The sequence below is a fragment of the Chlorocebus sabaeus genome, chromosome 24, assembly GCF_047675955.1.
Source record: "Chlorocebus sabaeus isolate Y175 chromosome 24, mChlSab1.0.hap1, whole genome shotgun sequence".
In the NCBI taxonomy this organism is placed as follows: domain Eukaryota; kingdom Metazoa; phylum Chordata; class Mammalia; order Primates; family Cercopithecidae; genus Chlorocebus; species Chlorocebus sabaeus.
The window spans coordinates 40,833,413-40,860,329 of record NC_132927.1 but is presented as its reverse complement, the minus strand read 5'-3'; the positions used below and the strand labels follow the sequence as shown (position 1 = coordinate 40,860,329).

The window sequence follows — 26,917 nt, the reverse complement described above, 5'->3', positions numbered from 1 at the left end:
GCCCCGCGCCCTCATCCCTTCCCCAGCGAACACGCGGGCGCATCCTTCCCCACCCCCACCTTCACCCCAGAACTGAAGGGGTGCCTGTGCTTTTGCACACCCTGGGGAAAGTCCCCGGGTCACGCGGTTGTTTGTGGGGAGCCTGTGACGCTCAGGCTCGTCCCTGTGCTTCCGCCTACAGAGTCACGACTGCGAACTGTAGCGGCACCACTCAGAGCGCGGGCCGACCCCCGCCCGGCTGCGGGCGGGAGGGCGCGCACGTACGCACGCACGCACGCACGCACACCCTGGCCTTGGCGCCTCTCGTTCCCCTGCTACCAGACACGCGGTCACGTGGGGCCGTCGCGGGCTGCCGGCGCGGGAAGCCGCGCGAGAGCCAGCCGAGGGGTGCGTGAGCCGGCTCCACCGCTTGCTGTGCGCGGCTTGGGAGCCCGCCCCTCCTGCACGGAGGAGTCGGCTTGCCGCCGCGGCGGCATCTGGGTAAGCGACGCGGCCCAGCCCTTGTGGGCTGCCCCGGTCTCAGTCCCTCCCGCCGCGAGCCGCCCAGGGCGGCGGCCTGCAGCTGCACCGGTCGCGGGACAGATGCAAGTAGCTGGGGAGAGGGGTGTTTTTGGTCCCATTGAGATGTCAGGTAGGGCACAGGAGGAAAATACATCCGCGAGTGAGCGCTGGGCCAACAATACCCAGAACCACCCTTTGCTGCTCCTAGGAGCGGCCGCCGGGGCCTGATTCAGGGTGGCACACGGGGTGCCGCGAAGGTGCGGAGCCGTCCGTGCTGCGGGTCCGGGTGCGACCCCTAGCAGGAAACCCCAATAGGCCTGCGGCCTCCCCTGGTTGGCGCCCACCGCTCCTAGGAGCGGGCGACTTTCCAGATGCTGCGAGGACGCTGCGGCTAGTGTTTCCACTCCCAGCTTGTGATTACCTAGTTTCTAGGGCAAGAAGACTCTCCCCCCGCCCTCATAATTTATTTATTTTCTATCTTCAAATGTTTATCTTGTTCTAAGCAAATCCAGTTTTTCTTTTTGAAGCTTGACCCATCACCGCCTTCTCTGGCACTCATTATTTGGAGTAATCAGGTGTTATCAGTTGCGGAGGCAGCGCGTAGCACAGCGTAGTACCTGGAACCTGACAGCACCTAGCATGTTTCAACAGTCAGCGCCTGGGTCTCCCCAAGGGATTAAATTTGGCATTCTTTCTCTTGAAACTCAAGTTCGTCTGGCAGAGCTGTTGATCCTCTCACAAGATTCTATCAAGTGTGTAGAGTACACTTTGGAATCTCAAATTTTAGAACTGAGCGGTGCCTTACAGAAAATCTGTTGATCATCACAGAGAAGACACCAGGCCTAAAGAGCGTGATGTAACTGGAGCTAGCTACACCTCTTGATAGCTAAGACTCCAAGGCTCCAGACACCTTGGTGATTGCACTCTCCACCATGCCAGGACCGCAGTGCCAGTTTACCCCACTCACCTGTAGAGAATGTATCCGGCGGAGGTCATTATACTTGGCTTGATTCAGATTATGGAGAAATCAGGCATGGCCACTGTGTGGGTTTGATAGTATTTCTAGGTGAGGTAGGCCACCTATGGTGTATTTTTGGAACTAAAAGCCTTCACCCCTCAGCCACCCCTGAAAATTTCATTGCTGTTCTCTTCAAGAATAACCATTATTTGCAGCATTGGTTGCTTCCTTATGTTAAGGCATCAAAGTCTTCTTTAACAATCTTCATATATTTTAGTTAAGGGCAAATCGTGAATCCGTTATCGGACATCAGCTCCTTAACAGGGAACAGAACACTGATGGGATAGGACATGGAATAGATTAGTTCTGAGAGCTGGCAATCAATGAAATATCAAGGTATGGTCAGGAAGAAAGCAGAGAGGAACCCACATAACCTGCTACACCTTTTTTGTCCAGTCCTACCTTGAATGTCTTATTTGCATGTATTAGAGATGGATTCTGCTCAAGTTGGCCGCTGTTTTCTGAATACTTGCAGTGGGCGAAGTATCATACTAGCTGCTTTCATAGATGAACTTTGTGTCTTTACCAAAAAGGAGATGGTTCTGTCTTCATGTTACAAGCCTGAGGAAACAGGCCATTACCTGGGCTGTGGTGATATAGTCATTTGCAGTAGAATTTAAGCCTAGATCGCTTATCTCTCAAGTCCAATCAGTGCTCTTTTGCATTATGTCTTGCTCCTGCTTCAGCCAGGAAGGGAATGAGAGAATCGCCTGTGGCTGATTTATTGGCGCCTGTGGTTGCCCAGAGAGGCCAAGCAGGACTTTCAGCTGCCCTCTATGCCTTGCAAAATGGAGCTGTGAGCTTCCACCCTATCTCCTGAGGGGAATGTGAAGGAGCCAGGCTGTCTAGCTGGGGAGGAGGGGCCCAAGTGCCTTGGCTGTAAAATATCCTGGCCAGGGCTGTGCTGGGAAGTGTTGCATAATGCCCTCCCCACCACTGAACCAAAGTGATTTATTTACTATGGTCCGTAGGTGGTGCCTGACCAACTTGTCCGTTTTAGCAATAACAGGGCCAGAAAAGAGTTGGGGGTTTTATGTTATTGCAGGGTTTTTCCTTGTTTTAAACAAGCAGTGCAGGTGCTCTTATCTTGATAAGTTATAAAGTGCTTCTTTCTACACCACTTCCTGTGCCCCTTTTCTGCATATTTATTCCAAATAGCATGTGAACTTCAGTCTTTTAAGGAGAGAAAGCTAAGAAAATACTGCTCCAGTTTATTAGCACAGGCTATGGAGACAGATCTGGCTTTTTATCTCCGCTTTATACCATTTGTTGATTGTGTGTCCTAAGCATAGGATTTTTCCTCATTTGTAAAATGGAAATGAAAATAATACATTAGTCATCACAGTGAGGATTTTAAGAGATAATGTATATACAGCACTTAGCACAAGGCCTTGCATATAGTATTTATTATAATAATAGGTTTTGAAAATAACCAGAATAGTAGTATTCTCCTTAAGAAAGGAAAGATACTGCTATTTGAACCTGCTAAGGGATAGAGGAGGAAGAAGAAAGTGTTTGAAGCAAACACCAGTTTCAGGATTATTTATTAAATTTATTTATACTTCTGGTTTATTTATTTATTTATTTTAGACAGAGTCTACCTCTGTCACCCAGGCTGGAGTGCAGCAGCGTAATTTCAGCTCACTGCTGCCTCCGCCTCCTGCGTTCAAGCGATTCTCTGGCCTCAGCTTCCCAAGTGGCTGGGATTACAGGCGCCTGCCACCACACCTGGCTAATTTTTGTATTTTTAGTAGAGACAGGGTTTGGCCATGTTGGCCAGGCTAGTCTTGAACTCCTGACCTCAAGTGATCCGCCCACCTTGGCCTTCCAAAGTGCTGGGATTACAGGTGTGAGCCACTGTGCCTGGCCCATATTTTCTTTATCCGTTTGATTATCTATGGACATTTGAGTTTTTCCCCCTTATTGGCAGCTCTTCTGCCTCAACCTCCCAAGTAGCTGGGATTACAGGTGTCTGCCGCCATGCCCAACTAATTGTTGTATGTTTAGTAGAGACAGGGTTTCACCATATTGGTCAGGTTGGTCTTGAACTCTGACCTCAGGTGATACGCCCTCCTCGGCCTCCTAAAGTGCTGGGATTACAGGCATTTATTTACACTTCTACTTTCCCTTTGCTAACAGGAATTTTTTCTCTTTTTTTGTGTGTGTGTGTGTGCTTTATTGGGAGAAAAAGTACTTAAGAGTTTTCAGTTATTTTTGATATTTTTCTAATTCATTTCTTCTCTGGTTACAAATCAGTCATGCATGGATGTTTTGTTTTTCCTGAAATCTCCAGGCACTTTAAGCAAAGGGTTTTATTAGCCCACTTGAGTAATGGGTTCGTGGGAGTACAGTTCCATTGCGAAAGAAATATTGGTTTACCTGTATCCAGAAGTTTTAGTTACTCTTGTCTGTACTGTATTCTAGGTCTGTACTAGCATTGTAATTTTCCAGCTTTCTCCTGTCCTTCGAGTACCTTATTTTTTCTTTTAGAAATTTGGTCTGTCTTTAATGGACTAAGAAGAATCTTTTCCTTTCTTTCTCCGGGTTCTGATTTTTTTTAAAGGTCTGTTAACAATTTGTGCTCACTGTTGTTAGTTTTCTTGTGTGCTTGGCTTTATCAGGCATCCTACAATGTCATGTTGGTTAGATGGGAGTTAGAAGTGCTTGGAGGTTGCCTATGTCTGCCAACAGGCAGGAGGCCCCAAAGTAATGTTTCCCAGTTCCATTAAAGGTTTCTAGAGCATAACTACTCTTCCTGTATCATCTACCACCTCCACTTCATACCCTCTTTGCTAACATTCTCAGTATATCTTAATAAGCTGATGTCTGGAATTATAGCAGATTTTTACTTCAAACAGTATTTTCAGATTTGGAATTTCTATATCACTTTTAGATGTTATGAAATCCAATCTAGGTGTAATGGAGTAAGAGAGTAAATATTTCTTTTTCCTAAGTACTATTTGAAAAGAAGGCTGAAAATAGTGTGTTCCTCTGCCTCCCCACCCATGCCTGGTTGCCAGTTTAGGAGCACTTTTGTTTCTTTTTTTTCTTTTTTTTTTTGAGACGGAGTTTCACTTTTGTTGCCCAGAGTGGAGTGCAGTGGTGTGATCTCGGCTCACCGCAACCTCCGCCTCCTGGGTTCAAGCGATTCTCCCGCCTCAGCCTCCCGAGCAGTGGGATTACAGGCATGTGCCACCACGCCTGGCTAATTTTGTATTTTTAGTAGAGACGGGGTTTCTTCATGTTGGTCAGGCTGGTCTCGAACTCCCAACCTCAGATAATCTACCTGCCTCAGCCTCCCAAAGTGCTGGGAGTGACCCACTGTGCCCGGCCATGGAGCACTTTTGTTTCTTAATCTGGCCAGTTTTTTTTGGTGTTTTTTTTTTTTGAGGCAGAGTCTCACTGTGTCGCCCAGGCTGGAGTGCAGTGGTGTGATCTCGGCTCACTGCAAGCTCCGCCTCCTGGGTTCATGCCATTCTCCTGCCTCCCAAGTAGCTGGGACTACAGGTGCCTGCCACCATGCCCGGCTACTTTTTAAAATATTTTTAGTAGAATTGGGATTTCACTGCGTTAGCCAGGATGGTCCTGACCTCGTTATCTGCCCGCCTCGGCCTCCCAAAGTGCTGGGATTACAGACATGAGCCACCGCGCCCGGCCAATCTGGCCAATATTTTAAGGTTACAATTAGAATTACAGTTGTTGATATTTGTTCATTTAATGTAGTCAACATAATTTCCACACTTTGAATGCTCTTAAGGAATTGTTTATTTATAGAGACTAGTATAAAGTTGTTCTATCTTACTTAGTTGGAACTAATCCAGAGTTACTACAATCTAGAAAGTAAAGAAGGTTTTTTTTTTTATAGTCTCTTAAATATCACTGTAATTGTAGAGTGTGAGATAATTTCTTGGGTTTCCTTGGTCCCCTGTTCCTCTGAGGCAGTGGTTCTTTTTTTTTTTTTTTTTTTTTTTTTTTTTGAGACAGAGTCTTGCTCTGTAGCCCAGGCTGGAGTGCAGTGGCGTGATCTGGACCTCGGCTCACTGCAAGCTCCGCCTCCCGGGTTCACGCCATTCTCTTGCCTCAGCCTCCTGAGTAGCTGGGACTACAGGCGCCCACCACCACGCCCGGCTAATTTTTTGTATTTTTAGTAGAGACAGGGTTTCACTGTGGTCTCGATCTCCTGACCTCGTGATCCGCCCACCTCGGCCTCCCAAAGTGCTGGGATTACAAGCGTGAGCCACCGCGCCCGGCCGGCAGTGGTTCTTAACTGAGGTGTCACATTAGAATCCCCTGGGAAGTTTTTTAAAAAAAGAATCTGGCCGAGAACAGTGGCCCACGCCTGTAATCCCAGCACTTTGGGAGACCAAGGCAGGTGGATCACCTGAGGTCAGGAGTTCGAGACCAGCCTGGCCAACATGGCAAAACCCCCTCTCCACAAAAATACAAAAATTAGCCAGATGTGGTGGTGGGCGCCTGTAGCCCCAGCTACTCCAGAGGCTGAGGCAGAGAGAAGCTCTTGAATCCAGGAGGCGGAAGTTACATTGAGCTGAGGTCACGCCACTGCACTCCAGCCTGGGTGACAGCGCGACACTCTGTCTTAAAAAAGAAAAAAAAATCTGTGCCTCACCCCTAGGAATTCAATTCTGTTTGGGCTAAGCCTGGGTTGGGACTCAGACATCAATGCAGCTCTTCATAGAAGGTTTTACAGTATAGTCAGCAATAAGAACCTCTGTTTCAGGATAAAATGATTTCTACAAACATTTTTCATTCTCTAAGTAATAAAATGTCACACCTCTAAAGTCATGTGAAAGTTCCATTAAAAAAGTTAGTCGCTATATAAAGTCTTTTATCATATGGCACTTGAAATATTTTGCTTTTGCCCTTGTATTTATAGCCGTGGGTAAGTAGCTCAAAAAAGCTGTACATATTCCTCTGCCAACTTTCCTGTCTCCTTGTCTGAATGATAATTCATCATAAAGTCTCAGTGGTAAGCATTGACAGAGAAAATATCTAAGACTGTTTTCCTACAGAAACAGTCATCTTGCTCTTTTTGTTCCTTTTTTATTAAAGATTCTTACAGCCTGAGAGAATGAAGAGCTGTGTAGTCCAGGATATCAGTCTGGCTACCATAGATCTGAGAGTCCAGTCTAGTACAGTAGATTTTTCTAAATACATAAGAATCAAAGATATATATTGAATATCAAGCCAGCTTTAAACAAACATAGATACTAGTATAAAGTTGTTCCATCTTAATTTGAAGTAATCCAGAGTTACTACAATCTAGAAGGTAAAGAAGGTTTTTGTAATCTCTTAAATATCAATGCTAAACATATTATGATAATGTATCACTTTGATAATAGATAAAACTAAAAATGTAGCACTCTTACATTTTGATTCTGGTATTTATAAGTATAATAAAATGATATATTATTTTTCCATAATTTCTCTCACATCTTAAAATTCTCATCAGAAAGTCTCAAATGTAACTTCTAAGCTCTTTCTGTATTCATGGGAAACTTTAGCTTTTTCACATACTAGAGAAAATAAAATAGACAGTCAAAGAATGATGAGCAAAGGCTATACAAAAAGTCTAGCTAATAGTTTGCAAAGGAGGTTGTATTAGAAAATGTTCTAATAACTTTGCACTGGAATGGGGCTATTGATTTGAAGTAATCTGATATATTACAACATCAAAGGTCTATTATGCAAAACAAGTTTGAACGCATCTCATGTGTACTTGGTGTTTTTTTTAAAATAGATTTTGTTTCATTTTATACACTTGAAAAGTTTACTCCTTTATTTGATTCAACATATTTGCAAAATCTGCCAACAGTATAAATGTTGAAAGTTCTAGATGGGGTTTTAAAGAAAGGGCCCTGGGTTTAAAGTCAGTCTTGAGGTATTACCAGCGCCATTTAATTGCTAGTTGTTTGACTTCAGGTATGTTTCCTGCCTTCTCTGAGCCTGTGGTTCCCAGCCATAAAATAGAACTGATAGTACCTGCTCTACTACCTCACAAGATTTAAAAGAAAAAAGAGAAAAAAAGATAGTGTAGGGCAGTGGTTCTCAAAGTGTGGTCCAAGGAGCCACTGAAGGTTTCATGGGTCAATAAGGATCTCCCTTATGTAAGAACAGATTCTCAATATACTCTAACCAAAACAACATATGACAACAGATTGAACGCAGAATCAGATAAGAGAGTCCAGAGAGTCCAGCTGCATCTGTTAAAGCCAGGTATTAAAGAGGATTGCAAAATGTAAATTAATACTACTCCTGTCACTTGTTTTTGAAAGTTTTTTAAGGAAAAAATATGTTAGTATGTAATGGGTTTATTGCTATTTTAAATAAATATTTTAAAGTCTTTTAATTTTGAATATAGTAAATATTGATAAATATAATCTATATAAACAGCAGCTCTTCATAATCTGTAATACTTTTTATTCGAGTCAGAGTCTCGCTCTGTAGCCCAGGCTGGAATGCAGTGGTGTGATCTCGGCTTACTGCATCATCCTCCTCCCAGGTCCCGGTTTAAGCAGTTTTCCTGCCTCAGCCTCCCAAGTAGCTGGGATTACAGGCACACGCCACCATGCCCAGCTTTTTTTTTTTTAATTTTTATTTTTAGTAGAGATGGAGTTTCACCATGTTGCCAAGCCGGTCTTGAACTCCTGACCTTGTGATCCGCCCACCTTGGCCTCCCAAAGTGCTGGGATTACAGGTGTGAGCCTCCGCACCCAGCCTGTAATACTTTTTTAAAAAAGTATAAGTGGATCATGAGACCACAGGTTTTTAGAACTGCTGATAAACAGTAATGGTTGAGTAGGGCTGCTCTGCCTATGGAGTAGCCATTCGTTTATTTATTTTCTAATAAATTGCTTTCATTTAAAAAAAAAAACAAAATGTTGGAGGAGGGGGCAATGGTTGAATAGTTCCTATCAGGACAATTTCCTGCAGATAAATATAAACTTGATAAATTTTTTTTTTCCCTTTTGAGATGGAGTTTCGCTCTTGTTGCCCAGGCTGGAGTGCAGTGGCACGATCTCAGCTTACCGCAGCCTCCACCTCCCGGGTTCAAGCAACTCAGCTGCCTCAGCCTCTGGAGTAGTTGGTGTTACAGGCATGTGCCACCACACCCGGCTAATTTTGTATTTTTAGTAGAGACGGGGTTTCTCCATGTTGATCAGGCTGGTCTCGAACTCCCGACCTCAGGTGATCTGCCCACCTCTGCCTCCCAAAGTGCTGGGATTACAGGCGTGAGCCACTGCGCCCAGCTGATGAAAGTTTTAAAAATTACTAGATGACATTTGAGAATTACAGAAACTAGATTGAGGTCTGCAATTGGAAGAGGAGAACAGCAGTGAATAAGCTTCCGTTTTTATGGCTTTTAGACTGGCATAGGTCCCAGCTGGTGATATGAAGAGGTGGCTACAACTGTAATAACAACCTGTAATCTCCCTAGAAGAAATGAGGACAGAGCTCACAGTGATCACGCAGCTGGAAAGTGCAGGAGAAAATCCTAGAAAGAATGTTGGAGTGGCAGAACCCCAAACACTGTTTATAAACTCTGCTTGAATTTCTTGCAAACCCCTGAACTGTACATGTGTGGAGCAGCCTCCAAACAGCACACTTAAGGCTAGAGGAGCAGAGATTTTAGCTGCTGTCCACCACAGGGGAGGCAGAACTTGGAGTTTAAGTCTAGCTGAGGTAATTGTCTACAAAAACAAAAACATAAACACTCTTTGGAAGAATATTACAGAATCTCGAGTCATTTGTATTAATCACAATATCTAGGCTATAATCCAGAAACCATCACCCTAATCAGTGGAGACTGACCCCACAATGAGCCAAAGGTTGGATTTAGCAGAGAAGATTTAAAGCAGCTATTATAACTATGCTCAAGGATGTAAAGCAAAATAATGTTGTATATGTGAACAAATAGGAAATCTCAGCAGAGAACTAGAAACTTTAAAAAGGAACGAAATGAAAATTTTACATCTGAAAATACAGTATTTGAAACAAAAATCTTGAATAGATTTCACAGAGCAGATAGGAGAGATAAATCATTTAATTTGAGGATAGATTAATAGAAATTATCTAATCTGAAGTAGATAAATAAATTATTGTATATGAAAGTTCTATGTAAACTTCAGTGCTCTATGTAAGTTTCAGAGTTTATTACTCCAGGTTTCTTTCATATGTAAAGGGAAGAGGTGCATTTGGGTCTTCTTCTGATCTGAAGCTCCCTTAATGTCTTGTCCTGTCACGTCTGTGTCTAGGCTTTATGCCCTCTGGTTTCTTTATTTTTATTTTTATTTTTTTGAGACAGAATCTCGCTGTGTTGCCTAGGCTGGAGTGCAATGGATCTCAGCTCACTGCAACCTCTGCCTCCTGGGTTCAAGTGATTCTTCGGCCTCAACCTCCCAAGTAGCTGGGATTACAGGCATGTGACACCACACCTGGCTAATTTTTGTATTTTGAGTAGAGGCGGGGTCTCACCATGTTGTCCAGGCTGGTCTCAAACTCCTGGCCTCAAACTCCTGGCCTCAAGTGGTCCACTCACCTTGTCCTAAAGTGCCGGGATTACAGGCGTGGGCCACTGCGCTTGGCCTAGCCTCTGATTTCTAATATCCCCTGCAGTCAAATATTTGGCCCTTGCTGCTTTCCTGTGCTATTGTCAGAGGTCACCAGGTATCTTTTGGTCATTACACTCGACATGTTTGTAATGGGCCTCACCCCCATGTTTCTCTTCAGTTATTTTGCACCATTGCCACCTCCTTTCTGCAAGGTCATTGCTTTTCCTCAATGACGATGTTTTCTTATTTCTCCTTCTCTGTCTTATTGTGTCTTTTCTGTTTTCCAAAGATTCATTCTTAGCTTTTTTCCCTCTTATTTCATTCTACTTTTTAGTCTACTTTATTCTTTTCATACTTGGTTACGTCAGCCTTGTCATTTTAGAGGCCTCTTCTCCCTCTCTGGCTCTGCTCTCTCTAGAGCCCAGTCCTGCTTCTTGTCTCTGCTGATCACTAAACATTTCTACTTAGATATCCGGTAGACATTTGGAGCTCAGGGTGTCTGAGGTGAAACCTCTATTCTTCTTCTTCTTTTTTTTTTTTTTTTTTTTTGAGGCGGAACTCGCTCTTGTTGCCCAGGCTGGAGTGCAATGGCATGATCTTGCCTCACTGCAACCTCTGCTTCTCGGGCTCAAGCGGTTCTCCTGCCTCAGCCTCCCGAGTAGCTGGGATTACAGGCACCCGCCATCACGTCTGGCTAATTTTTTGTATTTTTAGTAGAGACGGGGTTTCACCATGTTGACCATGGGTGGTCTCGAACTCCTGACCTCAGGTGATCTGCCCGCCTTGGCCTCCCAAAGTGCTGGGATTACAGGTGTGAGCCATCGCGCCCGGCCTTTTTTTTTTTTTTTTTTTTTTTTTTTTGAGGTGGGAGCCTCTTATCATGCCAGTTTCTGTACTACTCTAATGTTCTGGGACTCTGCCTTTATATCAACACCTAGCACATGGCAGTTACTCTGAAAATGTGATCTGAAGGAATGGATGAATTCTTCTATTTACCCAAGCTGGAATTCTGAGACTCACCTTTGATTTGATCTCTGTGGTGACCACATCCAATCTGTTGCCAAGTCATGTCAGTTTTGTGTCTAATGTATCTCTTGTATTCCTTCCTCCATTCCCACCACGATTACTTTGATATCATAGTAGGCTTCTAGCCAGTCTTTTCTTTCTCCATGCCTTTTCCCTTACTAATATTTTTTATATGTTGCTATTAGAGCAGTCTTGTCTCATGCCTAATGATGGTGATGATGATGATGCCTAGTATTTATTAAGCACTTACTATGGGCCCACTATTTCTAAGTGCATTATATCATTAAATTCAAATAACCTTTAAGTTAGATAAGTCATTATCCAATTAGATTATCCATTATCTAAAATATGGATAAGTCATTATCCATATTTTATAAGTGAAATGGAGGCCCAGAGAGTTAAGTATCTTGCCAAGACCATGCAGCTAGTAAATGGCAGAGCTAAAATTTTAAGCTGTCTGATTTTAGTTCAAGCTTTAACTACCACGCTCTATTCTCCCTCCCACAGAGTAAGGTAACTGATCATGCTGTTCTTACTCAAACGTCTTACATAGTTGATTTCAAACACGATACTACTTTTTAGTCTTATATTCAGTATCCTTTGTGAGCTGACCACATCTCATTATTTCTGTTACTTTGTTTTTTTTTTTTCTATGCCAGACTGAATCCTTCTGTTATCTAAATATTCATATTCTTCCCAGTAATTTTATTCATTTTATTTTTTTTCTGCCTGGCCTTCTTTCCCATCGAGTTGCCTGTGTTTGTCTCCCTCTGATAACATGTTCTCTAACTACTCTATGCTACTAAATGCATTTATTTCATATTATAATTATGGTTTGATGTTTTATCTTTCCTGTGAGCCTGTAATCTTGAGTGTAACATCTGTCATTTTTTTCTGTCTCCATGCCTTGTACAATGCACGCTTCTACATATTTTTTCTTTATTAAATTGCTCTTCAAAAAATCTGTTGAATAAGTGAAGAATTTAACTATTACCCATAGACCATTAACCATAAGATTCCCGTATGGGTGGCTTATTAGTGTGCTATGTCTCATTTCCCTGTGGTTCAGTAGTTCATTATACTACATAATGGGAAGAACTGGTGAAAATGTTTATGATCTGAGGGTTTGGTGTTTTTTTGTTTTTGTTTTTGTTTTTTGAGACAATTTATCAGGCTAATTTAAGATACTTCAGTTTTTTCAAAAAATTGATTATTCAAAAAATAATCATTTCATTGATTCTAAGACACGTTTTTCACATGCTGAAATTGTCAATATAGATTTTTATTTTGTTAGGCTCGGCACGGTGGCTCATGCCTGTAATGCTAGCACTTTAAGAGGCCGAGGCGGGCAGATCACCTGAGGTCAGGAGTTCGAGACCAGCGTGGCCAACATGGTGAGATCGCATCTCTACTAAAAATACAAAAATTAGCTGGACATGGTGGTGGGCACCTGTAATGCCAGCTACTTGGGAGGCTAGGCAGGAGACTCACTTAAACTTGGGAGGCAGAGGTTGCAGTGAGCTGAGATGGAGCCATTGCACTCCAGCCTGGTCAACAAGATCAAAACTTCGTCTCTAATAATAATAATAATAAAATTTGGGGATTATTCCACATCAGTACATTAAATATATAGTTTTAATAGATTCTACCTTTTTTTTTTTTTGAGACGGAGTCTCGCTCTATCATCCAGGCTAGAGTACTGTGGCGCGATCTTGGCTCACTGCAAGCTCTGCCTCCCGGGTTCATGCCATTCTCCTGCCTCAGCCTCCCAAGTAGCCGGGACTACAGGCACCCGCCACCATGCCCAGCTAATTTTTTGCATTTTTAGTAGAGATAGGGTTTCACTGTATTAGCCAGGATGATCTCGATCTCCTGACCTCGTGATCCGCCCGCCTCGGCCTCCCAAAGTGCTGGGATTACAGGCGTGAGCCACCGTACCTGGCTTTTTTTTTTTTTTTTTTTTTTTTTTTTTGAGGCAGGGTCTCACTCTGCCACCCAGGCTGAAGTGCAGTGGCATGATCATGGCTCGCTGTAGCCTCGATCTTCCTGGCTCAAGCTGTCCTCCTGACTCAGCCACCCAAGTAGCTGGGACTAAGGCATGCATCACCATGCCTGGCTAATTTTTGACACATAGGAAGCACTATAAAATGTTAGCTATATTTATTATATTACTGATCACTTAGCTGTCTGCTGCCCAAGCCACTGCCAGTCTCCAGACGGCTAACCCCGCATTCCATCACTGACCTCCTTAGACCTTGGTCTGACTGGCTGGTGTGGAAACCTCATTCTCTTTTTCAGTGTCTGCTCTTTAAAGGATGTTCTCCTGGCCACCCAGTGATGCCCTTTATACTACAGTTACCAGGGCTCTCTCCACAGTAGGGCAGAGAAGATGATGTAGTCTCGCACCTGCCTGAAACCAGGGCACTTCTGAATGTCTTTGCTGCTTATACTTGGCTTCTCGGCCAGAATTCTGCATATTCTTCCTCATATAGGCTCCCCCGACAGTTGTTCCACCTTGCCTTCTACTTCCTTTGGGAACCTACATTCTAATGTGCATCTGAATCCAGATGAGATCAGGGTTTAAGTTCTTTCTTTTTTGGTTTTTTTTTTTTGGTTTTTTGTTTTGTTTTGTTTTGTTTGAGACAGTCTCACTGTTGCCCAGGCTGGAGTGCAGTGGTGTGATCACAGCTCCCTGCAGCCTTGACCTCCCAGGCTTAAGTGATCCTCCTGCCTCAGCCCCCCAAGTAGCTAGGAGTACAGGTGCATGCCACCATACCCAGCTAATTGTTTTATTTTTTGTGGAGATGAGGTTTCACTATATTGCTCAGGCTGGTCTCGAATACCTGGGCTCAAGCGACCCTCCTGCCTCATCTTCCCAAGGTGCTGGGATTACATGAGCCACTGCGCCGGCTTAAGTTCTTTCTCATGAGGCTCTTGGGCCACAAGTAAATTGGGGATGTGGCTTGACATCTATTTTAAGGGTTCCTGAGCTACTGTGACTGATAAGTCCCCCAAACATTTGATGAGAGGTGGGAGGCCAATATCCCCTGAGTACCAGAGGATTCCTGAGGAGGAGTGACATCTCTAGCTCAGCCAGGATACCCTGTTAATGTTATTAACATTTATAGCTAACGTCAAGTAGCAGTTTCCATTACAACATGATTTTCACATAAGTTATCTCATTTAACTCTGAGGCAGGAATCAGTATCTCATTTTCATTTTTCTAATGAGGAAACAAGATTAGAAACATTGTGTTCACATAGATGGAAAAGGACAGGTCTGTCTTCGTGTGTCACTCATACCAAGCTATCTTCTTATTAGAGGAAAAAGGGTCATATTTTATGGTGCAGCAGAGTTTATATCAGTTGTCATAATGGAGGAATTTAGTGTTAGCCGTGTTTGCAGTGAAAGTAATAGGATGGAAAACTTGAATAATTTCATTTAAATTTAGGTCTCCTTGTTACTCTGTAGGTTTGTGTGAACTGTAGACAATTTTGTGTTAATAAGAAGTAATGCGTATATAAATACACACCTATATATATTTATCTTGTCATTTTTTCAGAACCACAATGGACACTGCCAGCCATAGCCTTGTTCTTCTCCAACAACTGAACATGCAGCGAGAATTTGGTTTTCTGTGTGATTGCACAGTTGCAATTGGAGATGTTTACTTCAAAGCCCACAGAGCGGTGCTTGCTGCTTTTTCTAACTATTTCAAGATGATATTTATTCACCAAACAAGGTAAGGATGTATTTTTGTAAATAAGAATTTTTAATATTGTGATTTATATAAGCCTTATTATAATATCATTTTGGAAATTCTTTGTTACGGAGTCACCCTAAGAAGTAAGGTTATAATTTTTTCTTTTTTTCTTTTTTTTTTTTTTTGGAGATAGAGTCTTGCTCTGTCACCCAGGCTGAAGTGCAATGGCGCAATGTCAGCTCACTGCAACTTCCACTGCCCAGGTTCAAGCGATTTTCCTGCCTCAGCCTCCTGAGTACCTGGGATTAAGGGCGCGTGCCACCACGCCTGGCTAATTTTTGTATTTTTAATAGAGGTAGGGTTTCACCATGTTGGTCAGGCTGATCTCGAACTCCTGACCTCAGGTGATTTGCCTGCCTCAGCCTCCCAAAGTGTTGGGATTGCAGGCGTGAGCCACCATGCCTGGCTAAATTATAATAATTTTTTATACATTAGTAATTGAACTCAGTGGGTAGGCTCCATAGTGGAAAATAAGAATGAAACTAAGAATAGCTAAAATTGGCTGGTCGCCGTGGCTCACATCTGTAATCCCAGCACTTTGGGAGGCCAAGGTAGGCAGATCACAAGGTCAGGAGTTCGAGACCAGCCTGGCCAATATGGTGAAACCCCGTCTCTACTAAAAATACAAAAATTAGCCAGGCATGGTGGACAGCTGTAGTCCCAGCTACTCGGGAGGCTAAGGCAGGAGAATTGCTTGTACCTGGGAGGTGGAGGTTGCAGTGAGCCGAGATCATGCCACTGCATTCCAGCCTGGGTGACAGAGCAAGACTCTGTCTCAAAAAAAAAAAAAAGAATAGCTAAAATTTACTGAAGGCTTATCCCATACCCAAGCACTAAGTATTTGCCCTGTAATGTAAATTCTACTGCTCTCCCTATTTTAGGGAAAGGAAAACTGAGACTGAGTTAAGTAACTTGCCCATGCAGGATTATATAGCCAATAAGTTTGATACAGATTTGTCTGAAGCTATTCTATGCTTTTAGTCACTAAGCTGTTAATTTTTATTTCATGTAACACTTTTGTTTTTTTATTATTATTTTTTTTTTGAGATGGAGTCTAACTCTTTCGCCCAGGCTGGAGTGCAGTGGTGCGATCTCGGCACACTGCAACCTCCACCACCCAGGTTCAAGCAGTTCTCTTGCCTCAGCCTTCCAAGTAGCTGGGACTATAGGTGTGTGCCGCCACGCCTGGCTAATTTTTGTATTTTTTAGTAAAGATGGGGTTTCACTATGTTGGCCGGGCTGAACTCGAACTCTTGATATCAGGTGATCTACCCGCATTGGCCTTCCAAATTGCTGGGATTACAGGCGTGAGCCACCACACCCGGGCTCATATAACACTTTCATAGCAAAGTTTCAGTATCATAATTCTACCTGCCATATGATCTGTATTACAGTTTAAGGGTCACTTGTTTGAAATATTTTTTCAAAATTACTTTGCTTTTTCAAATTTGGGTTACTCCAACATATTAGGTATGTAGGGAGGGGGGAAGGAAAGTAGTATTCAGATTCTAACCTTTTGGTAGAGTAGTTTTATTCCATCCTAGATTGAAAGTGACGGAACACTCTATGTTTTTTTAAATAACCTTACTTGAAATAGGAGTTCGGCCTCAATTATACATTGTAATTGTTTTTGTTTTTGTTTTTTTTTGAAGACAGAGTTTCGCTCTTGTTGCCCAGGCTGGAGTGCAATGGTGCAATCTTGGCTCACTGTAACCTCCGCCTCCTGGGTTCAAGTGATTCTCCTGCCTCAGCCTCCTGAGTTAACTGGGATTATAGGCATGCGCCACCACGCCCTGATAATTTTGTGATGTTAGTAGAGACGGGGTTTCTCCATGTTGGTCAGGCTGGTCTAGAACTCCCGACCTCAGGTGATCCACCCGCCTCGGCCTCCCAAAGTGCTGGGATTATAGATGTGAGTCACCACGCCCGGCCTTAATTGTTAATTCATTCAAATATTTATTGAATAAGTATTCAATATGTCAGGCTCTGTGCTATATGTCAGTGTATTAATCTGTTCTCACGCTGCTGTAAGGATGTACCTGAAACTGGGGTTTTTTTTTTTCTTTTTTTTTTTGATACAGAGTCTCACTCTGTCCCCCAGGCTGGAGTGTAATGGTGTGATTTCGGCTCACTACAAGCTCCGACTCCTAGGTTCAGGTGATTCTCGTGAGCCTCCAAATAGCTGGGATTACAGGTGTGTACCACCACACCCAACTAATTTTTGTATTTTTTGTAGAGACAGGGTTTTATCACATTGCCAGGCTGGTCTTGAACTACTGACCTCAGGTGATCCATCTGCTTCAGCCTCCCAAAGTGCTGGGATTACAGGCATGAGCCATTGCACCTGGCCCGAGACTAGGTAGTTTAAAAAGGAAAGTGATTTAATTGACTCACAATTCCTCAGGGCTTGATAGGCCTCAGAAAACTTACAATCATGGCAGGAGAGGAAGCAAACACTTCCTTCTTCACATGGTGTCAGGAAGAGGAAGAATGAGAGCCAGGTGAAGGGGGAAGCCCCTTATAAAACCATCAGATCTCATGAGAACTTACTATCATGAGAATAGCGTGGAGGAACCACCCCCATGATTCAGTTACCTCCTATCGGGTCCCTCCCACCACACGTGGGAATTACCTCCTATCGGGTCCCTCCCACCACACGTGGGAATTATGGGAATTACGATTGAAAATGAGAGTTGGGTGATATGGGTCAAACCATATCACCCAGTAACAGGTAAGTTATAATCTCTGTCTTTGAGCAATTCATAGTCTGATAAGTAATGTGTATAAAGCAAATAGTTGTGCTGTAATTGACCCTTCTGTGCCTCCATTTCCTTATCTATAAAATGTTTGAATAGTATACTCACCCCGTGGGTACTGAGAAGATTAAATGGATTAATAGTATTGAAATGCTTAGAATAAAGTTTTGCACTGTTAGCTACTGTTACTATTAATAATAATGCCTTAAGTCTGTCATAGAAGTGTATACAAGATAGAGTAAGGTTTCAGTGGCCCTATTTTGAGGTTGGAATGGGCTTTACAGAGATCCTGGATCTTGAAGAATCAGAAGGAGTTTTTCAGATGTTGTAGAAGGACTCAAGAATGTGCATCATAGGCAGAGGGAAAAAATGGCATGAAAACATACAGATATATGAACCAGGCCAGCACATTCAGACTACAGAATAGATTGGAATGGTCGAAACATATGGCACAAAGTGGAGAGGAGATTGGAGTGGGGACAAGTAATGGGCAACTTTTTCTGGCAAATGAAGGAGTTTCTTATCTGACCTAAGTGTCAGTGTAGATTACTCTCATTATATTGGAAATGCCACCTTCAGAGCAGTCTCTTGAGAGCTGTGAGTTGGTTCAGCTCTCAGTGCACCTGTTATGTGCTTGCTAAACTGAACCCAGGTGATACAAAGGTAGGCCTGCTATGTGGTATCTCTGTATTGAGCAACTAAAAATCATGTTATTAGAACCCTGAACTGATAATTTTAAAAGCCCTGCCACAAACCATGTTAGTGGGTGGGTTAGAGCTAAGAGTGGAACCCAGTAGAGGAAGAGGGAAGTCCTAAGGTATCAAGACTAAAGCAATGGATTGCCGGCATACTGCCACCCAGAGCAATCTGATGCACTAACATAAACTTCTGCTTCAGGGAAGGTAAGTCCATTCACTGATTTCATTGTTCCTTGATAGCAACATTTCCTTCAGGTTGTTTCTATTCTAATTTTGCAGGGATATGTCTGATTTCTTACATACTTATTTCCATCTATTACTTGAATTCTAGATTCATACGTAAAAATTGAAATTTGGGATTATTTTTAAGCTTTTCAAAACTATACCTGTATTCATTGTGATTTATTTATTTATTTTTATTTTTAATTATTTGAGACAGGGTCTGGCTCTGTTGCCCAGGCTGGAGTGCAGTGGCACAATCCTAGCTCACTGCAACCTCTGCTTCCTGGACTCAAGTGTTCCTTCCATGTCAGCCTCCCGAGTAGCTTGGACTATAGGTGCATGCCACCACGACTGGCTAATTTTTTGTTTGTTTTGTGTTTTTGTAGAGACAGGATTTTGCTGTGTTGCCCAGGTTGATCTTGAACTCCTGAGCTCAAGTGATCCACCTGCCTCAGCTTCCCAAAGTGCTGGGATTACAGGCATAAACCACCATGCCTGGCCTCTCATTTGTGGTTTAAAGAACACATATATGAATATATTTGGGAAGCCAAAATAAGATTAGCATTTAGATTTTAAATATTATCAATTTCAATAGATTCTTTTTTTTTTTCTTTTTGAGACAGAGTCTCATTCTGTTGCCCAGGCTGAAGTGCGGTGGTGTGATCTCAGCTCACTGCAACCTCTGCCTCCCAGGTTCAAGCAATTTTCCTGCTTCAGCCTCCCTAGTAGCTAGGACCACAGGCGTATGCCACCACACCCGGCTAGTTTTTTGTAGTTTTAGTAGAGACGGGGTTTCCCCATGTTGGTCAGGCTTGTCTTGAACTCAGATGATTCACCTGCCTTGGCCTTCCAAAGTGCTGGAATTACAGGTGTGAGCCACCGCACCTGGCCAATTTCAATAGATTCTTTCAACAGTTTTAAGATATTTTTGTTGTGGCTATAAACATGTAAAATTTGCCATTTTAACCATTTTTAATTATACAATGCAGTGGTGATAATCACATTCACAATGTTGTACAACCATTATTACTGTCTATTTCCAAAACTTTTTTATCACCCCAAACAGAAACTTCGTACCCGTTAAGCAATAATGCCCCATCTCACCCTCTCAACCCCTGGAAACCGCTAATTTACTTTCTATCTCTATGACTTTGCCTATTCTAGATATTTTATACAATACTCGTCCTTTTGTGTCTGTCTTATTTTACTTAGCATGATATTTTCGGGGTTCTCCACGTTGTAGCAGGTATCAGAACTTCCTTCTTTTATGGTTGAATAATATTCCATTGTATGTGTAAGCCATCTTGTGTTTATCCACTCATCTTTTGGTGGACACTCAGCTTCTTTCTACCTTTTGGCTACTGTAGTAATGTTGCAGTGAACATTGGCATACAAGTATCTGTTTTGAGTCCCTGTTTTTAGTTCTTTTGATTGTTTACTCGACAGACTGTTAAATTCCTTAAGAGCAGGGTACCTATTTTATTCATCAATTTTCTACCCCTGGCATCTAGTATAGTGCATATCACTTAGGAGTCATTCGATTAACGTTGAACTAATCAGAATGTGTCTGTGTTTCCTAACTTTAGGCAGTAGATTGAATACAGGAAGACTTTTTGGTAGGCCATAAAGTTGGTATAAAATGAAACTTTAAGCCTGTGTTGCCATATTTTATAAGGCAGATTGCTACGTTTGAACTTCTTAGGAAGAAATTGCTTTAGTCTCAGACTATACTGTTAGCTGAAAGGCCAACTAGGTTGTGTTTCATTTCTTGTGGGTCTGTTTTTGTTTTTAACAGTGAATGCATAAAAATACAGCCAACTGACATCCAACCTGACATATTCAGCTATTTGTTGCATATTATGTACACGGGGAAAGGGCCAAAGCAGATTGTGGATCATAGTCGTTTGGAGGAAGGGATTCGATTTCTTCACGCCGACTACCTTTCTCACATTGCAACTGAAATGAATCAAGTGTTCTCACCGGAGACTGTGCAGTCCTCAAATTTATATGGCATTCAGATCTCAACAACCCAAAAAACAGTTGTGAAACAAGGACTGGAGGTCAAAGAAGCTGCTTCTAGTAACAGTGGAAACAGAGCTGCTGTCCAGGGTGACCACCCCCAGTTACAGCTGTCTCTTGCTATTGGTCTGGATGATGGCACTGCAGACCAGCAGAGGGCCCATCCTGTCACCCAGGCACTAGAGGAGCACCAGAAGCCCCCAGTTTCCATCAAGCAGGAGAGATGTGACCCAGAATCTGTGATCTCCCAGAGCCACCCCTCACCCTCATCAGAGATGACAGGCCCCAATTCTACTGAAAACAGTATCAAAATACACTTATGCCATTACTGTGGGGAACGTTTTGATTCCCGTGGTAACCTAAGGCAACATCTCCATACACATGTGTCTGGATCCCTGCCATTTGGTGTCCCTGCTTCCATTCTGGAAAGCAATGACCTTGGTGAAGTGCATCCCCTTAATGAAAACAGCGAGGCCCTTGAATGCCACAGGCTCAGCTCCTTCATTGTTAAGGAGAATGAACAGCAGCCAGACCACACCAACCGGGATACCACAGAGCCTTTGCAGATCAGTCAAGTATCTTTGATCTCCAAAGACGCAGAGCCAGTAGAATTAAACTGTAATTTTTCTTTTTCAAGGAAAAGAAAAATGAGCTGTACCATCTGTGGTCATAAATTCCCTCGAAAGAGCCAATTGTTGGAACACATGTATACACACAAAGGTAAATCTTACAGATATAACCGATGCCAAAGGTTTGGTAATGCATTGGCCCAGAGATTTCAGCCATACTGTGACAACTGGTCTGATGTCTCGCTGAAAAGTTCTCGCTTGTCACAAGAACACTTAGACTTGCCTTGTGCCTTAGAGTCAGAGCTTACACAAGAAAATGTGGATGCTATCCTAGTTGAGTAGCAGCTTCTCTTTCAGAAATTTTATACCAATTCTGAAAAAGAAAATTCGCATGGCATTTTTTTATTCATAAATTATTTTCCTCCTCAAGTTTCGTTGACTTTTTTTCTTCACAGCTTATCCATGGTTTTAAGGTTGTATATATTAGATCTTCTCATAAGACATATTAATATGTGGCTATTAAAATGTAACATTCAGTTACTACTGTGAACTTTTCACAAATGAAATTACAATTTAGAAATCAGAAACCAATGTAGAAATATGGAAACTTTAAATAGTTATTTATAGAATTTCTAAGTTTTTCCAGTTACAGAATCAGTAAAATCAAATTGAATATAAAGTAAATGAAATGTTTTAAAGCATATTCTAAACTATCACTTCTGCCTACATTTCACATGAATTCACTCCTACAAGGATTATTTTTAAATATTTTCTTCCATATAGGAAATTAATACTTATTTTAATGCATAACTATATGTTATACATATGTTATAATGTATAAAAATTTATTTTAAGATATACCAAATCATTAGTAGTTTTATTTTTTAACAACTAGCTCTACAACATCTTACCTACATGGCTTCTCTTTACTTTTTAACATTGAGTATACCTCATTTTTTATTTTTGAGACAGAGTCTCCCTCTGTCGCCCAGGCTGGAGTAAGTGGCGTGATCTCGGCTCACTGCAAGCTCCACCTCTGGGTGCACGCCATTCTGCCTCAGCCTCCTGAGTAGCTGGGACTACAGGCGCCCACCACCATGCCCAGCTAACTTTTTTGTATTTTTTTAATAGAGATGGGGTTTCACCGTGTTAGCCAGGATGGTCTTGATCTCTTGACCTCGTGATCCGCCCGCCTCGGCCTCCCAAAGTGCTGGGATTACAGGCATGGTATACCTCATTTTAAATAAGAAACAGTTAAAAGAAAGGGAGAAGAGTCAGAGAGAAATTAAAAAATCTTCAAGAAACAGTAAGATATACACACATAGATAAATAAGCATGCAGAGACAGAGACTGAGCTAGAACTACATTGACTAAAAACCCCAGGGTTGTTACCTTGTTGTATAGTGTTTTCTTAGACAGTTTAAAAAGCAATTTGAGATTTTTATGACCAGAGGTTTACATGAGTTGAAAGAGGAAGATGATAAAATATAAATCATCTTTCTACCCTCAACGTCAGAGGACTTTTGGGGCTTCCTGGGTTGATATTAATTTTCTAAAAACCACTTGAAAAAGTAGTTTTTCAGTGGCACAGTTTTTACTTTTTTCCTGATCCATAAAGCCAGCAAAGTGGATACATTCAGTGTTCTGTAACTGCATTTAAAATCCATGATGTTAGCTTTCCCTCTATAAGTCAACTTAACTCTCTTTTATAATGGTGACACTTACAAAGCTAAAACCCCCGGAGTGTTAAAGTTGATGGAATAAATTACAGATTCCCTGGCTCTATATACCTGGGAAATAGCTGGTTAAGCTTCACCACAAAGGATAGATCTAAATTGTTTCTGAAATGTTTAAATTTCAAACACCGAATAGTCAAGGATAATAAAACAGACATATTTTTTTGCCCTCTTGTTAAATTCTAAGCTTCACAGGCATTTGAATACATCTAAAAAATTTGGTTTGTGAGCCTTAGAATTTAACCACTTACAAAACTCTTGAGCTCCCTCCACTTCCGAGGATATTTCCTGACACATTCAACAGCATCAGCGTTCAATCAGGAGGGAGCTCAAAGAGTAATCCAGCTAATTCTAAGGACACGAAGGTTTTCTCTAGATAAACAGTTTAGGTAAATTACAAAGTGTTAAGTTTTTCTTGAGGATTGAATGAAGAAAAAACTACTGGATATTGTGTCAGGCAGTTGAGTTTCTGCCTTAGACAAGTGAGTAAAGGCTCCTATGGTCAAGACTAATGTGTGTTGAGAGCAAATCTAACTATTTATAAGATCAATTGTATTGGGAGTAATTAAAACAAATGTATTGCTCTTTGGGGTCAGAACTCAGAACTTCATCTAATCTTAAACTTTTTTCTACCAATTCACTTAGGTAACTATTCAAATTTGTACTGCCCTCAAAGATTTCATCTCATTGGAAGAACACAAGTATTAACATTTATTTTTTGTATTTTAGGCTAGTTGGGATATATTTCCTAGCCTTCTTCAATTCAAATTCTATTGTTCTTATTAAGATAATTTTTCTCCTCTGTATTCTTCCCTATTTGCCCACTCATCATTATTATTTATTATTATTATTATTTTTTAAGGAGTTTCGCCCTTGTTGCCCAGGCTGGAGTGCAATGGTGCAATCTTGTCTCACTGCAACCTCTGCCACCTGGGTTCAAGCGATTCTCCTGTCTTAGCCTCCCAAGTAGCTGGGATTACAGACATGCACCACCACACCCAGCTAATTTTGTATTTTTAGCAGAGACGGGGGTTTCACCATCTTGATCAGGCTGGTCTGGAACTCCTGACCTCAGGTGATCCACCAGCCTCGGCCTACCCAAAGTGCTGGGATTACGGGTGTGAGCCACCATGCCCAGCCCACTCATTATTCTTTGACGCAGGAAATCCTTGTATATAGCTAAAGGGTGGAGGTAGAGTTGTATATGGATGATGGGAGAAGACAGCAAGCACGTCAGGGCAGAGTATGGAGAAATGGTAAGAGTTTTTTAGCAGCTGATTGGCCGTGATAGACAACACTGATTTAAAGCAGAAATATATCTGTTTGTTGAGAGTTAAGAAAATAGTGGTTAACTATTTCTATTCTTATAGTTCCTTTTAATATTAGGAATTCAAAGCAAATGCTCTTTCCTTGTTCCTTATAACATTCATTCTGTTTAAGAAGTGGGAAAATATCAACTTCATTTTATAGAAAAAAAGTCCCAAAAGCTGAATTCCAGAGATGCAGTAAATAGTGGTGTGGGACTGACCCCCAGTTTTTGTTGTTGTTGTTGTTTTCATTTATGCTGCAGGGTTTTTTTTTTTTTTTTTTTTTTTTTTTGAGATGGAGTCTCGCTATATCGCCAGGTTGGAGTGCAGTGGTGCTATCTTGGCTCACTGCAACCTCCGCCTCCTGGATCCAAGCAATTCTTTTGCCTCAGCATCCTGAGCACATGCTACCATGCCCAGCTAATTTTTATATTTTTAGTAGAGACAGGGTTTCGCCATGTTGGCCAGGATGGTCTTGAGCTCCTGACCTCATGATCCGCCCACCTTGGCCTCAGATTACAGGCATGAGCCACCGTCACCCGGCTCTGCAGGCATCTTTTAAAGTAACTGTCATATGCCTAACACTGTGCCCTGAGTATTATTTTTTAAAGATGTGATTGCTCACTGAGAAAATTTGCTTTGTATTTTAGAAGTTCTTCCACCTAGGCCAGGCGTGGTGGCTCACGCCTATAATCCCAGCACTTTGGGAGGCCGAGGCGGGTGGATCATGAGGTCAGGAGATCAAGACCATCCTGGCTAACACAGTGAAACCCTAGTAAATACAAAAAATTAGCCGGACGTGGTGGTGGGCACCTGTAATCCCAGCTACTCGGGAGGCTGAGGCAGGGGAATAGCTTGAACCCAGGAGGCGGAGGTTGCAGTGAGCTGAGATCGCACCACTGCACTCCAGCCTGGGTGACAGAGCCGAGACTCCATCTCAAAAAAAAAAAAAAAAAAAAGTTCTTCCAGCTAAAACCTTTATTTTTGACTACATCTCCACAAAATGGAGCTATACGGTTAGCCAGTATCCTAATAATATGGTGCAGTTTGCATAACGATTACCAAGCTTGAAACTGGAAATATCGTATGCACTTTCATCTGTGTATCAGGCAGATACTAAACATTTTCCCCATGAGTCAGCTTAAAATTTTTCCTTCTTTCGAAATATTACACAGTTGTTTTCTGGAGAAAAATAAGAGACTGTTTTAGTATTTGTTCTTATTAGCATATCATCAGAACTCAGCACAGTCTGCCTTATAAGAAAATAAGAATTTTTTTTATTTATAACTCTTGAGATTGTTAATTCTTGCTTTTCCTGATTTCTCATCTGTAAAGTGAGTGTAAGCAATACCTACCTCACAGGGGTGTTGTGAGGATTTATATTAAATGTGTTAAGTTCTCTCGGTATTATTGATTAAAACCAACCATATAAACGACATTTATTCTTTAGACGTATTAACTTTAGTATTTCAGCCTATAAATTCTAGAACGTTCTTAAAAGCAGTAATGTACTATCTAATATTCAATAACTAATTGACAGAACTCTTATTGTTATTTTTTACAAATAACTCTAGAAACAATACTGTTGCTAGAATTCCTGTTCTACTGTAATTTAATCATCACTGTTTCTTTTTAGCCTTCAGTAAGGAGGATATTAGTTCTTTGGCATTATTGGGAATAAAACTTTGTCAATTTCAGCTTTATTGAAAGTTCTCCCAAATATATTGTTTACACAAAGGAAAAGGAACAAAAACAATAAAGAAATATGTTTATTTATTTTATTTTTTTTTGAGATGGAGTCTCGCTCTGTTGCCCAGGCTGGAGTGCAGTGGCATGATCTTGGTTCTCTGCAACCTCCACCTCCCAAGTTTAAGCGATTCTTCTGCCTCAGCGTCCCGAGTAGCTGGGACTATAGGAGCACGCCACCACACCCAGCTAATTTTTGTAGTTTTAGTGGAGACGGGGTTTCACCATGTTGGCCAGGCTAGTTTTGAACTCCTGACCTTGTGATCCGCCCACCTCAGCCTCCCAAAGTGCTGGGATTGCAGGTGTGAGCCACCAGGCCCAGCCCATTTTTATTTCTTTGATGTAGGTGATCTAAATAGTAGATGAGGACAGGAAATGGGTTGAAGGTAACATAGTATTATTAGAAAAGTCTTCACTGAAAACTGAAGGATATACATATTAATCATGGAAAAAGATAATGTGAAAAATGTGTAATTTCATTAACGTTTGTGCAGGCACATTATTGATGTGAATCAGATACTTGATAAATGTCCATTTTTTGTAGTAATTGATGTAAAAATGGGCCATGCGAAGAATTTTCATAATGTAATTTGTGTCTCTATATGTTTTGAACTACATATAGATCTGTGGCACTTAAATTATTAATTTTTAATTTCTTAAGAGTGAAGTCTGTAAATGATTATTCTCTGCTGTACTTCTGTGTTTGTATGGTTAGACATTTTGAAAACTGGTGAGATTACACAATCCCAAACCTGGATGTGTTAAATACAAGGAATTACAAACTGTGATTTTTGTCTTGAAGACCTGGAAGAATTCATTGTGCTTCAGTATGTATTTGTACTGCACTTGATTAATTAGTAAGTATTGCTCTGGTGCAATTGGTATTAACTGGCATCAGCTCCTCTATTTTGTGCTAAATAAAGTCATTTAGTCAGAATGGATCAAATATAAACTTTAAAATAAACTTAGATTATAAAAACTTGTTC

General features: G+C 41.7%; 1 protein-coding gene across 5 annotated transcripts; it reads left to right on the top strand.

Moving 5' to 3' along the window:
- Positions 1–205: 205 nt before the first annotated feature.
- ZBTB25 (zinc finger and BTB domain containing 25) lies at positions 206–26,917 on the top strand. Of its 5 annotated transcripts, none has more exons than XM_007986957.3 (3): positions 206–480; positions 14,678–14,857; positions 20,350–26,917. In XM_007986957.3, the coding sequence occupies exons 2-3, from the start codon at positions 14,685–14,687 to the stop codon at positions 21,482–21,484; spliced, it is 1,308 nt and encodes a 435-aa protein (XP_007985148.3). In that variant the 5' UTR covers positions 206–480; positions 14,678–14,684; the 3' UTR covers positions 21,485–26,917. The 5 variants fall into 5 exon arrangements, with proteins under 5 accessions (XP_007985148.3, XP_007985150.1, XP_007985149.1 ...); XM_007986959.3 differs by lacking the exon at positions 206–480 and adding an exon at positions 488–584; XM_007986958.3 differs by lacking the exon at positions 206–480 and adding an exon at positions 504–631.

Excerpts from the sequence above, each read along its gene's own strand:
- ZBTB25 (XM_037984120.2), top strand. The coding sequence starts at position 1,141 with ATGTTTCAACAGTCAGCGCCTGGGTCTCCCCAAGGGATTAAATTTGGC. Across the intron at positions 1,254-14,677 it reads CTCTCACAAGATTCTATCAA|AACCACAATGGACACTGCCA; the intron begins GTGTGTAGAGTA and ends TCATTTTTTCAG. Across the intron at positions 14,858-20,349 it reads ATATTTATTCACCAAACAAG|TGAATGCATAAAAATACAGC; the intron begins GTAAGGATGTAT and ends TGTTTTTAACAG.